Source organism: Manduca sexta, unplaced genomic scaffold (assembly GCF_014839805.1).
Source record: "Manduca sexta isolate Smith_Timp_Sample1 unplaced genomic scaffold, JHU_Msex_v1.0 HiC_scaffold_3302, whole genome shotgun sequence".
In the NCBI taxonomy this organism is placed as follows: domain Eukaryota; kingdom Metazoa; phylum Arthropoda; class Insecta; order Lepidoptera; family Sphingidae; genus Manduca; species Manduca sexta.
Window position 1 is genome coordinate 1 of NW_023594356.1, and position 14538 is coordinate 14538.

At 35.2% G+C, this 14538-nt stretch overlaps 1 protein-coding gene across 1 annotated transcript; it reads left to right on the forward strand.

The window, feature by feature from the left end:
- Window positions 1-10677: 10677 nt before the first annotated feature.
- On the forward strand, window positions 10678-13642 carry LOC119192877 (ras-related protein Rab-1A-like; the record flags this gene model as incomplete). Its single annotated transcript, XM_037446622.1, has 3 exons — window positions 10678-10871; window positions 11633-11847; window positions 12645-13642. Coding segments are annotated over 2 exons (395 nt in total), but the record flags the coding sequence as incomplete, so codon positions are not given.
- Window positions 13643-14538: the final 896 nt, after the last annotated feature.

The window sequence follows — 14538 nt, forward strand, 5'->3', positions numbered from 1 at the left end:
AGTTTTTCGGGCGAAAGTTTTCCGTTATTAAAGTCACGCTATATATTTTCCGGGAGCCTATGTTCTTCCCAGGGCCTCAAACGGTCTCAATACCAAATTTCATCTTAATACGTCGGGTAGTTTTTGAGTTTTACACGTTCAGGCAGACAGATGCAGCGGGGACTTTGTTTTATAATATATTTTTGTAGAACTTTTAAGAGGAACAATCACGTCATACAACATTATTGCATAACTTTAACCGTTTACGCAGCGCACGCAACGGAAGCTCTCAAAACTTATAAATTTTCCCCGTTTTGCAACATTTTTCATTACTGCTCCGCTCCTATTGGTCATAGCGTGATGATATATAGCCTATAGCACTCCAGGAACAAAAGAGCTATCCAATACAAAAAGAATGTTTCTGTTCGAACCGGTAGTTCCTGAGATTAGCCATTACTGCTCCGCTCCTATTGGGTATAGCGTGATGATATATAGCCTATAGCACTCCACGAACAAAGAGCTATCCAACGCAAAAAGAATTTTTCAGTTTGGACCGGTAGTTCCTGAGATTAGCGCGTTCAAACAAACAAACTCTTCAGCTTTATATAATAGTATATAGATTTGTGTATAATATATTTTAACAATAATTATAGGGGGACATTGTTAGAATCTAAGCATTCATACTCCCCCATAATTGGATTCAAATTGATTTTTGTGACCTCATCTGTTTTGGTTTACTGACATTGACCCAGAGATCGGTGTTACAGTCGATTGGTCGGCTCCAGCCTGCAATGCAAGACTTGCACGAATCTAAATTGCGTGTTCAAGCCTATTAGTAATTTAGTGCAGATGTAATCGTTTAATTTATGACTAGGCAAGATGCGATAAACGTATTCCTTCCCAGACGTTCTATGTGTTGAGATAGTGACAATACGAGTCGATTTAACCTCGATTCATAAAGGAAACAATTATTTGCTCTCAGCTCGCCAGGGTAGTACGTAATATATTAGATAGTGTTTATGCAAATGCAGTTTTACGGATATGAATCACTTGGAAACTGATCGTTTTACATTTCTCGTAAAAAATGTGGTAATTGTTTTAAAGAGATCAGAGTACAAAATAAATAGCCGTGTAATAATGAATGTTTATATTCTGATAGACTGTGTTGGGCTCATAATATGAATGGAATGATCGATGACTGCGATTTTTTTATTTTGTCTGTGTTGAGACATATTATTTTACTGATAGAAGAAGAAAGACATAAAAAGCAATCAATCTATACTAATATAAAGAGGAAACGTTTAGTTGTTTGTACTTGTAGGACGTAGGTATTTTGAAATTTCTTTCACTAATAGGTAACCACTAACAGGTTCAAATCCCAAGGGCACACACCTCTGACTTTACTAAAAAAATCATGTGTGTATTCTTTGTGAATTTATCGTTTGCTTTAACGGTGAAGGAAAACATCGTCAGGAAACCTGCACATCTGAGAAGTTCTCTATAGGAATTTCGAAGGTGTGTGAAGTTTACCAATCCGCACTAGGCCAGCGTGGTAGACTATGGCCTAATCCCTCTCAGTAGTAGAGGAGGCCCGTGCTCAGCAGTGGGCAAGTATATAATACAGGGCTGATATTATTATTATTTATTATAATAGGTAACCACTGTACGCCTAAGTGCTATAGACTAATTTTATCCCCGAAATACTTTTTCACGCGACCGGAGCGCCCAGCTAAAGATATTATTTATATGACGAAAAAAGAGCATAAAAGAAATATAATAGCACTGTGCAATGTTTTTCTATAACACTTGCAGGCAATGTAAACATATTATTTTGCGGTTTTAGGAATTACCAAGTGCAAGATAAAGATAATTTAAATTATAATTGAAGTTTAGTTGTGTGTATCATATTATGTATGATATGATGTACAGAATACTATAGATTCTAGAATCTAAACCTGGTGATATTTTATTGGCTCGGATAGCGATCACCGTACACAAGGTGTTAAAACCCGCCATAGTGACCCATGTATATAAGTGTGTCGCGTTCCGGGAGCAGCTTGTGTATTCCAACAGGCCAATAGTGTCAACTGTCGAGGAGTAATCATCTCTCGTCAGTTGACATTCTATTGGACCTCACCTCACTTACCATCAGGTGCAGTAAGGTCATTATGCACGAATAAAAATGTTAGAATAATCTAGGTGAAGTACCGTTTGGATCTTATAGTGCAGCTACTATTGGTATTCTTTTAATTGCATACTTTTGTAATGAATCGCACAGTGTCGTAATAACAGCAATTAAAATTGACGTGTGAATCAAATAGGATTTAATTATTACATTAGATCGTGTAGATTTTACATTTTTTCACAAACTGTTATTGAAACATCCTTCACATTGAATGCAGATATGTTAGAATCAAATTTATTTGTAAAGTGTTAAAACTGTAACAAGGTTTAGAAACTACTACGCACAGGATGGGTTGTCTATTAGAGAACAGTATGTATGTAACGAATTAAAGTCTTTATAAAACTAAATGAGAAATAAATATATCGCTAGTGATCGTAAATTCCACTTATACCCATAAACATTAGCGACGCGAGGGAGGTGCAGCACCCTAAGTCTTTGGACTTGACTTGCTTAATCAATCATTCCCGTACTTCGAACCTCGAATGAATTCACCAATTCCATTCTAATATCGTATGCAAGGTGCTATAATCAGTCATAGCGGCCCTCGTTCAGCGTATCTCTTTCCGGGATCAACCTTTGTATATCCGATTCCAACACGCCAGCATAACTTGTGTCTGCCGAGGGTTAATCATCTCTCATCAGTCGACATTCTATTTGACCCCACTCCACTTACCACCAGGTACAGTAAGGTCACTTTGCCATAACACGAATAAAAAAGTCTTTGTTCCAAACAATATCAAACGCCTCCCAATAATCGTATCTAAAGTCATTACCTTCCTTTCGTAGTCAGTTAATAGTAAATAATAGTTTATATACTACATGCAACTCATTTGAGTCTATGACAATTTTATTAAGTTTCTCCGGAAAATCCCATTATCAATTCCCAATGGGGCTTTTGACCTACAAAGAGCGTCTGACGTGGCCTCATTACTCTATATGAAGTTACAGCTCTATGGCACTCGATTATTGTTTTGTGGTGTGACGTAATTAATTTTATAATAGGCATCAGTTTATTACAAAAGTGTTGTTGTTTATATTTAGATGTGTTTCTATGGGTATGTTTGTGTTGTGGGTACGTCAAAAAATATTCATTCTGTTATTTGGTCATCTGAATGTTTTACGCAGTCTGTAAGTAAGACGAATAACAAAGCCCAGTGTTTATACTTAATATCGTCATAATAATTAGCAGTAAATATTATGTGTCACCGCAGAATTTATCTGTTTTAAAATAATGAATTTAATTAGACTTTGAGCTGTCTATATTGAGGGAATAAACCATTCCGACGTACGTTTGATGACATATCTTACTTGACTAACTTACTACTTGATTAACTCTATTGTTTGTAAAATATTTTCATTTCACATTTACCTATTACATAATATAATAATATGTATTACTAGATATGACTCGCGGCTTCTCTCGCGTGAAAACCTTTCCCGCTATAAAATTCCCTAAATCATTATCAATTCTTAGTGCTATTTGTACGACGCCAGCGCTATGTTATAAAAATAAAAATAGGAATTATTCCCTACACGCAGAGTTAATCCAACACATGGTGTATATGTATACTAAATATAATGCGAATCGGTTCAGATGTTTCTGAGTTTACTTCTAATAAATATGCAAACATTTTCACGTATTTACAATAGTATAATGTAGATATAAGTATGATAACATAAAATTTTAAGCCAAATTTAAACGATGCTAGCAATAGACAGCGCGCTATAAATAGCTCAATAAAAAGTAATGTGCAGACTTGTTTTTAGGTCAAACACCCCTTAGGCGCAGCGGGCGATGAGTCAGCTATGAAATTAGATGCTGCGGGTTTGACCCTTGATCAAAACAAATTTTTGTTGGATCGAATACCTAGTTATAATCTAGGTTTCGTGGGAAATAAAAAGTATGCATGGTGGTTGAAAATATTAATTTTAAAACATGATATTAATTCCAAATGGATAATGATATCCTATGGTACATCATCTTTGTCTAACTCCAACAGTTTAGGCAGCATACGCTAAGTTAGCATTTTTTTTCGACTTACTTGAAATGTATCGTTATATTGTGACCTAATTACACAAAATCCTTATAAATTGTAGCTTATGTGTTATTTTGATGTGTAACCAATATTACTGTAAAGTTTCATCCAAATCCGTTCAGTAATTTTTTCGTGAAAGAAGAACAACCAAACATCCATCCTCACAAACTTTCTCATTTATAATATTAGTAGGATAAACTATGTATATATCCATACGCCTGAATTTTGTTGTGTGTACTTTACCCATGGCATGCAGGTTGGCTCGCTGTTCGAGGAAGTAAGCCAAGATATGGCTTCGCTGCGCCCATTCGAATAAGTCTAGAAACCAGTCTGTAACTGGCACGCGAAGCTCGCGATTATGTTATATTTCACTGTTTAGTAACTGGATGACGTTCGAGGCGGATGGCCGCCGTAATTCGATATAGTCGCGACAATTTTGGAAAAGTACATTACATCTATAGCCGCCATAAAGTTGTACCATATTTAGGAAAGAAAAAAATGAGGTATAAACAAGGTATACCTTCTTTTGAAATACTTATCTGTTCAGATCTGTCCATTTAATACAATAGTAATTAGAAAGTAGGTAGACGTTTACATTATATTTTAATTTTTCATTTCCTGAACATATAGAGTGCAAAGTTTCTAACGACTCGCGGGTATTGACAGCTGGGCCCTTATTCTGTATGGTAGCGTAAACGCGTAACGCGGCCGTGTCATGTTATCTTCGAGAAATGTGCATGGAATGGTATTCTGTAAGCCAAATTTCTATAGTCCTAAACATGATGCGTTATGTTACGTGCTTGTTACGCACTGTTAAAATAACGTGCGGGATAGAGAATAAGGCCCCTGGGGAAGGCCCCAGGATAGATAAGGATCTATGACAGTGTCAAATCGTAACACGGCCGTGTTCTGTTCTCTTCGTGAAATTCGCGTGGAATGGTATTCTGTATGAGGATTTCAATATAAACATGATGCGTGCGTTACGTGCTTTTTATGAATTGACAAAATAACTTGGCTAATGAATAAGGGCCCTGAAGGCTGAAGTTGTGTCTAACTTGAAGTGGGCTAATTCAATACGGCTGTACCAGAAGATTGTATGTCGTATGATTATAGTTGCTATGACGTGGACACCTTTGTGTCTATTACCACACAAGTGAAACTCCTGTTAACTGGCAATTTTATTACAAAATCTAACACAGGCAGTAAACTAACCTGTCAATGATATAAATACAGTGAAAGTAGAAATACGGCACATAACTCCCGTCGTCTTTTCAACGGCATTTCTAATGTAGGGTTGATAACTTAAATTGCGTTGTCTGTAATCAATTAAAATCCTAGATCGCTATGGAGGTCGATTAATTTATTAATCCTTATACGTGCTCATTTTACGTTTAATGCTAAATTGAGGCACGTGATTTTCCTTTTTTACGTTTCAAATTGTTAAGATTCTTTTATATGTTTATGATGTTATACCGTTCGATACGTGAACCGAAATAAGAAATAGTTTAAATATAAACCATATACGAATGTATCACTTATCAGTACTAGAATCACACTGACTCATAATCTAAATATGTAGCGTTCGTTTGCGGATTAATAAAAGATCAATAAAAAAAAATTAACAACATACTGACATAAATTTCATATCTCAGTATAATATAAATATTTCATCCATTATGACAAAAACAATTACAATATTACAATGTTCATTTGTCTGCATAACGGCAATTAGGCTCGTGCCAAATATAATGCATCTTTAACTTGATTAAAGGGAATTACAAAGATACCTCAATGCGATGTACCATCGATCTATTTTGGTATAGCGTCGTATCGTATCACTGCATCGATAGAAAAGAAGGGTGAAAATGGCTTATTTTCCAACGCAATTTTGATTACTCGACAGCAGTAGCATAGGGTAAAGTTTTCCGTAAGGCAAGCCGGCACAACATATAGGTACTAATATGCATAAATGCGATCTGCAAATCATTCTAATGGTAATTAGATTTTATATAAATTGCAAAAGGGAAGCCGGTAGGAATCTGGTTATATGCACCCTTTGCCACTGCTTGACAGTCAGATAATTTCCTATTATATGTCATAAGTGCCATGGTATTAGAGTCTTACCGCCTTATTACAAAAAGATAGGTTAGTACTGGGTTTAAACCAAGACTAAAAAGTCTAGGTTTGTTACGGTATTAAAGTTAGTACTCGGACTAAAATTCATTCTTATTACAAATCCAAGACCAACCGAGGATTAACTAGCACCAAAGATAGTCCCTGATTTAATTAGTATCCACAGAGTATAAGCAAAAAATTACCGTACTCCATTGATTCATTCACTCCGCGTTTGACGCACCGTTCCTTTTAACACAAGTATGTATAAAACGAAGGGCAAAATGTTTAATAAAATGTGATTTAGATAATGATGATGATGCTAAATATATACTATTTTGCTATTTAAATATATCTTAAAGCTGAATAATTTAAAATGGCTTGGTTTTGTTTTAATTCACTGTTGACTTGTTAAGCTAGCGTACAATGGAATGAAGTGTGCGGCGCGCATATTTGAACGTTATCAAAATGTTTACATTTCGGTTTATTTATGATTTTGATTAATAACACTTCAAGTAACATAAAGAAACGTTGTTCTTTCAAAACAATTTAGGCACGGCAACAGCATCACAAGTGTAATTGTTTTTGTTGTGGAATCACGTACGTTACGTATATTTTAGTTATACCAATAAAAATGGAGCAATAAATCAAAACAAACGAGGCGAATATTGGACTTTTAAGAAAAGGATAGTTAAAAGCAATCATCTTGGTTATGAGCAATGTAATAAATTAAAATGTTATTCAATTAGTACAAATTTCCTTCTTAATCCAAGAAATACTACGTTAACTTATTTCCAAGTCGGTTTACATATTAGATAATAAATCAACCAAGACGAGTACCAATATGTTAAGATGGAAAGAATGAAAAAAAAATAACAAATTTATAGAGTAAATTTTGCTGTTTTTGTAATGAATATTTAGTTACCATGACTTATGTAAAATGTACCTATATTTGTAAGACTAAACGACTCATTAACTAACGAAAACTACGGGGTCTATTGAACCGCAGATTTGTTCCTAAAATTTTTAAATCTTCTAAATCCATTAAATCAATCAAATTTATTTCCATTTTTTTCTATTTTAGTTTATATTTGGTTCTCTAAACACAATTATCTACTTTCAAATTTGTTGTTTCGAGGTTAGTACTGGAGTTAAACTAGGGGTGACGGCGGTTTAACTTTAGTACCACAGATAGTACTCGGACTAACGATAAACTCGGTTTTGTAATACCATTTTTCTTAGTCCATAGTTTTAACCTGGTACTAAACCCGGTACTATAGTTAGTCTTCGTTTTGTAATAAGGCGGTTAGAGTCTAGAGATATACCCAGTAATGGGACCCTGCAGATTTTGGATCAAGATATGACAATAAACAGTAGTTCGTCAACTGAGGTCCAATTAAATCCATTCATATGACGTGTAGACAATGAACTTACTAAGAAAATGTAATTTATATTTACAACGCAGTCCGCAGTTAATCATACGAAACAACGCAATAGCATCTTTTGTTTATACATCTTAAATATAATATTGTATGCGATGAAAGTGAAACGGTAAACAAGACTTTCTTTGTTCTCGGTCGGCAGACTGTTTCGAAAACGATGAAATTTGATACACAATAGGTTTTTTATTTGGACTGTTGATGAAATCGTGTCGTTTGCAATGAGATGTTGGTACGCAATTTTAACTGGACTGTTATTATGCTCTGATAACTTTTGAAATATTGAAGAAGGAACATAATTTATCATTTCTTCAGATCCGAAAATCTGGGTTAAAATGTTCAAAAACTTTCGTACCTCCTTTTAAAAGTTTATTTTTTGTAATTACGTTTTAATATACTACTCAGAATTAAATGTTTTTAACGCTGATTTTTATTTACTTTGCGAATTATCATTAAACTAAGCGATTAGTTACAGATGTCGATTAAAAGTCCCTGATGAATAATCTTTGTCTAGCATTTTGATTTCCGCCCGTTCCAATTCCTTTAATCGTGAATTACGTCGCAAGAAGCACAACAATCAACCTTTATCAACCAATTATACCATTAAGTATAAACAAATACAAATTTTACAACCATCGCGCATTCAATTTCGGGTAGTAATGTTCAAAGAGGCTGTAAATATTTAGTTGATCATTAAAATTCGCGTCGTGCGCTTGTCTTCGTGGCGGAAGCTGGCGGAGTGCCAGTATGCCAAACATCTGACCGTTTAGCTCGTAATGAAACATCCATGCCTAATGAATCATTGATTTGACGAATAATAAGTGATTCATCCCCATGGCCTTGTCCCATATTATAGGACCTTTAACGTAGAATTGTAGGAGTTTCGTATCGGTTGAGTTTATTCACATTTTTTATTGGTGAATGTAATGACATTGATGTTTATTTATAGTTGTGGAATAGTGACAGTATATTATTGTATCATATAACTATTAGAGGGGAATTATTTCCATCGTATGTATACATATTTGGTCTTGTTTTTTTATATGTAAATAAATAATAAAATAAAAATAACAAATAAACTTACAAACATTATAGTAACATTGTATCACAACATTGTCTATTAATCGTGTAATTTGAAATATGCCATGATTATGTTCTCTCAAACAGGCGCCTGTACATGAGAGGTTCCTCGTGTTTCTCTCTAGAGAGAAACATTGTAGAGGCGAATTGAGGCCAATAGCGTTTGCGTAGACGGTTTATTGTTAATACGCACTGCGAATTAGAAAATTCAACGAAGAATTGTAGTAAATAAACTTGTTTATATTCCGTTTTACGACTTCTTGTAGTTTTATAGATTATCCTGTTGGAATATAAATGTGTCAAGGTTTTTGTTTGGTTTGTAAGTGTTCCCCTTATAAAAATATGAGCCTTCTGAATGCTGGGTGCGGCACTTCATCTGTACTATTAAATCTATCTATCTGTACTATTGAGTTGAAGTGTTGTAGTACTATTAAGTTGAAGAGTTTGTTTGTTTGTTTGAACGCGCTAATTACTGATAAAAATATGTTAGGACTTGTCTACTTGCTAATTATTATAAGACAATAAATATCATATATGTTCAAATGAAACTGTCGCACAGCAAGACAAAAGGTATTCTCGTTTCATATTTTAGCTTCATTTTATACATTCATGCCATTAAAGTTCTTTGCAGTGCTTTGACCCGAACTATGTTAATACCAAACCTAAAAGTCTTTGCTATCTTATCATTAATCTGCATATATTTTGTTCACATGATAACTTAAAGCCTTTATTCATACTAGAAAAAATATATGATCGTATTATATTGTGTTTTTAATGTGCCACTAATTTTTATTTATTTCCATTCACATTCATTCACATTTATTCAAATTCCTAACTTTCTATTCGATTAATTTCGTTGCGGGATAATGACATATTAGTTTTCCCTGACACTCGCTGAGCTTCACCGCTCGGTGTCTTAAATGCGTGCCACTGCTGATCCTGGCTTACAGGAGTTGTAGTGGTGGGTGTGAGGGCGGGAAATCTAATCTTTATTTAGAAACTAACTTTCATTTTTTTTCCGGGTGGAATATTTTCCTTGAATAAAAAGTAGCGAATAACACTCGGGAGCAATGTAGTTTTCTATTAGTGAAAAAAAAATCGGTTTAGTTGTTCCTGTTATTAGCGCGTTCAAACAAACTCTTCAGCTTTAAGTATATGATAGTTTTAATTGTCCATGAACTTTGTTCGATATGATTTAATTTCATGTTTAACACGTCCTGCCACTGTGTGATTTATCAAAACCAGTTTTGTGAGAGAGATGTTTTGTGTTATAGATCGGAAAGGTGCAACATTGTGACATCACTTGTAATACATATTAAAAAATCTTTTCTAGATAGCAACGCTTACATAAGTATTCAGAAAAAACATGTTTTAAAACTTGTAGATTATTTAAATAAGCTTTATTTGTATACATTTATATCATTACTACACGTGGCAACTGGCAATCTTAATAAAGAAAAACATTCAATATATCTATGTTATTAATATTGGTATGAATACGTATATATTTCTATGTGTGAATGAAATCTTGGAACTATGTATCCGCATCGTCTCACTCATGAGCATAAAGAAACGCGAGTCGTACTACTGTTATTTATTCATATTTCCGTTTACTTGACACATGTAGCATAATGTTATAATATTATGTATGATAATCCTTTGACAAAGGGATTTTTTTATACTACAATGCAATAGTACATTTACTATATTGCATAATGTGCAGCTGATCATCGTTTTTAACTCGTATAAGGTGGTCGTAAACCATCACGCACAAGATATATCGAGACGAAATATTTCATAATAACTATTTCGTTATGTACATTTATTTTGAGAAATACTCATAAAGTTTTTATTTACAAAAATGAGGGTAAGGTCAATACGAATAAAGTGCATTTTTGTACATTACAGGACTCGTTCAACAACGTGAAGCAATGGCTGGAGGAGATCGATCGTTACGCGTGCGACAACGTGAACAAACTGCTTGTGGGCAACAAGTGCGATCTCACCACCAAGAAGGTTGTCGACTACACCACCGCCAATGTGAGTATTCCGGTAGTAAATTAGACGTAGACATGCAAAAAGGATTCAGCCCACAAAATGACACTTTTGAGATAGTGAAGGTTAAAGTTTCAATCGTATTTTTGCTCATTGATATTGTATGGTATATTTTGTTAATAAAAAGTTAATATTAACATATTTTGACTAAGACTAGAACTACTATAGACTAGAACTAATTTCGTATACTCGGCTCATTTTCGACCTGACTGTGGGTTGGATACTTTTTGCATATCTACGTCCAATTATACTGTCAAAGTGTCGACTTACAGGTGACTTTCCTTATGACGGTTGCCAGAATTATTCCGGCCTCTACTAACACCCACATTGTGATTGTGACGACTGCAATTTATTACCCGTTACTCATCAGTATAAGATAGTCTCTTCTAGTTAAATGACTAAATATTCCGTGTATTCTATTTTTAAACTGATTTAATGTTATGATTTGTTACGGGAAAATCTATAAATAATATTGCACAATGAACTAAAACAAACACATTCACACTTGACTAATAAAATATTATTAATTATACGAATATTTCTGACGAATCAAATTATATTGTATACATTTTATACTAAACGCTGAAGCCAATTTTTAAAGTGACAACACTAGTTTCTTAATTTATGTGAATTATTTTGTAGAATAGGTACCATAAAATCAAGAAATTAATATTTTAATTTTCACAAGAGACAAGATGAACGCAATTATTCAGCCTTCTAAAATTAATATTATATTGAAATTTCAGCAATACGCGGAACAGCTGGGCATACCGTTCCTGGAGACGTCCGCGAAGAACTCGACGAACGTTGAGCAAGCGTTCATGACGATGGCGGCGGAGATCAAGACGCGCGTCGGGCCGCCCTCCACCGGCGCCGCGCCCGTCGGCGGGCAGGTCAAGATCGACCAGGGACACCCCATCGACACCGGCAAGTCCTCCTGCTGCTGAATGTGCCGCCTCAGGTCAGATCAACTACCTACCTAATGCAACACTATCAAACAGAATGTACATTTAAAAAAAAAATTCGTTTGTCGATCTGCCCCCATAGACTTGCATTACAAACACGACACGAAGGTGCGTGTCGTTTGGCTATGATGGCTGTGATTGGTCAAGAGAATAACACGTGAGTCACGTGATGGTCTCGACCTATCATAATGAATCGATACGAAATCTTGTTTCGAGTTTTTTAGCACATTCTTAGGGTGCTCGGCGCCTGCTTAAGACTTTTACTACTCATCATAAAAAATCTATTTACACAGTGTCGTTTTGCTACACTTTTTTGTGGATCTAACTTTATTCTAAATGTAAAATATTTACACGTTTCGCCAATGTGCGGGTATTAAGGCGAGTGATGTCCCAAATTATGCATTATTCAATTTAGCCATTTTTGACAGTAAATGTTTTGAGAATTTATTGCATATCTCAGAGTGAGGATTGCTATAATTGTATTGAGCTTGTCATTGGTCGGTCAGTGGCACGAGTTCTTTATAAAATGCAAACCAGTTTGGTGTCTATTTGGATTTGCGTAGTAAGGGCATTGTGTCACAGTTTAATATTATGTTTTTTTACCAGACTTAGGAAGACAAAAACTAAATACAAACAAAGAGTATCTTGTCAAATGATCTCTCTGTACGAACTTGTCGAAATATAATTTATATTTGTTTGCAGTTAATGTTTTCCTTCCTCGAGACATGGCATTTGATCATAATCTAGAGATGTTTATTAAGTTCAGTGTTAAGGAGATTTTGTGACGTTGCAGGCTGGCGGCAACACGCAAGGGAGGTGGGAGTCGCGGACGCCGGCCGCCACACCCGTTACATAAACAAAATGCAATTACCACAAAACTTTCACGATCGCATCATTGTAATTATAAAGTAATTAAATATATTATAATATAGTAGCGTGAGCGTACAACGGCGTCGTCGCATCGCGCGAGCTAACTTCTGTTCAGTTGCTAATGTCCGGTATCGTTTAGTATAGCAAACGAACGTGCAGTGGATGGGTGAATGTTTATATATATTGAATATCGTAGGTTAATTTTGTGCTGTTTCACGTATAAGAGTTACGATGCATATAACTGAAGGCGACACGGACGTGTGCGGTGGTGTGAAGTGAGGCGATCACACTCGCGAGCCGCGAGCCGAGCTGAGATCAGAACACTCGTCGCTGTCCATACGCGTAGGCTAACTTACGTTTCTATTCCAGCTTGTGTTAAATTTTAATTTTCTGATCACTTGAGGTACTAATACTTATGCACTGGGTGTTTATTCGTATATGTATATTTACATTTATCGCGAAGTACCGGGGTTGTGCTATGTTGATGATTTTGTGTTCACATCACAAAATTTTAGATATAGCCCGTTGGCCTTAGATTTAGACAGATAGTTAACATGTAGCGAACATTCAAAAATAAAAGCGGGAACATAGTATTATTTAAAAGACATTTCATATATCAGCGTCACGTTGTGATAATTTGAAATCTTTATAACAGACCGGCGATTCGACTGTTCGCGGTTCGATACGATTTTATTTCGTCCTATTTTTCGTTTAAAGTATTAAGGAATTAGATATACTATATAGCAGACAATTGAATTGTCGGTCTGTGTGTGTACTATAAATTATTTTATTGTATCTATTTACTGGAGTATGTTATTTTTGTACTATCATGCCAGCGTTAAGTTCACTTGAAATCAATCCGCTAACCCCCTAATTCTGTATCGAGGGTTTCTTAGAAATTAAAACAGTATGCTATAGAAAGATGTTTTATTTGAACCACCTGTCCTTTAGTGCTTATCTACGTCTATATAAACTATAAACATTAAAAATAAGCCTATTAATAATACACCTTTTTATACTTCATATTATATTTAATAGTAAAGTAACAGACTGCCTCAGTGACGTAGTTATTGCGATATGACTGCAGTGCTGAGATATTGGGTTCGATTCAGGTCAGGCAGTAACTTTAGATTTTTCTGTGGAGAGCAAAGTAATTGATGAGAAACTCTACTCGGTACGAGCCCGGAGATGGATTTGTGACCGTAATGGCGATAAGGTCGCCACCTATAACATCATGAGACGGAATACACACGGCGAAGTGTGAGTGCACAAGTTGCGCCTCTGCCTACCCCTTCGGAGATAAAAAGCGTGAGTTTCTGTGTGTAATGTAACGGACTTGCATTATAGAACAGAATGGATACCCTGATAACAATATTGCTAGATAAATCAATGTCAACAACAGCATCTCATCATGTACTCGTAGTCATGACACAGTCCATGCAGATTGAGCGGGCACTGCAGGAACTCCGGACACAGCACAGGCAAGCGATCTGAGGAACATAATTTACACTTATAAATCGATAACACTAGTTTTGGCAGAAGATAGTATATAGGTAATGTGATATTTAGCCGGGCCCTTAGTCACTGGTCATACAAAACATATTTTAGTGAGTTACAGACCGTAGTCTATGCATATAATCTTTTCATTTATAAAAGTGTAGTGCAGAGAATCAGCGAGGAGGAAATTTGCAAACGCACAACGTTCAGTGTGCTAATCTCAATAGAGCGTAGGTTCGAACACTTAAATAGGCAATACATTTGTTCTACAGCCGACACTCTTAATAAGTTAAAATATCAAGGACTCTTACCTCGCGAAT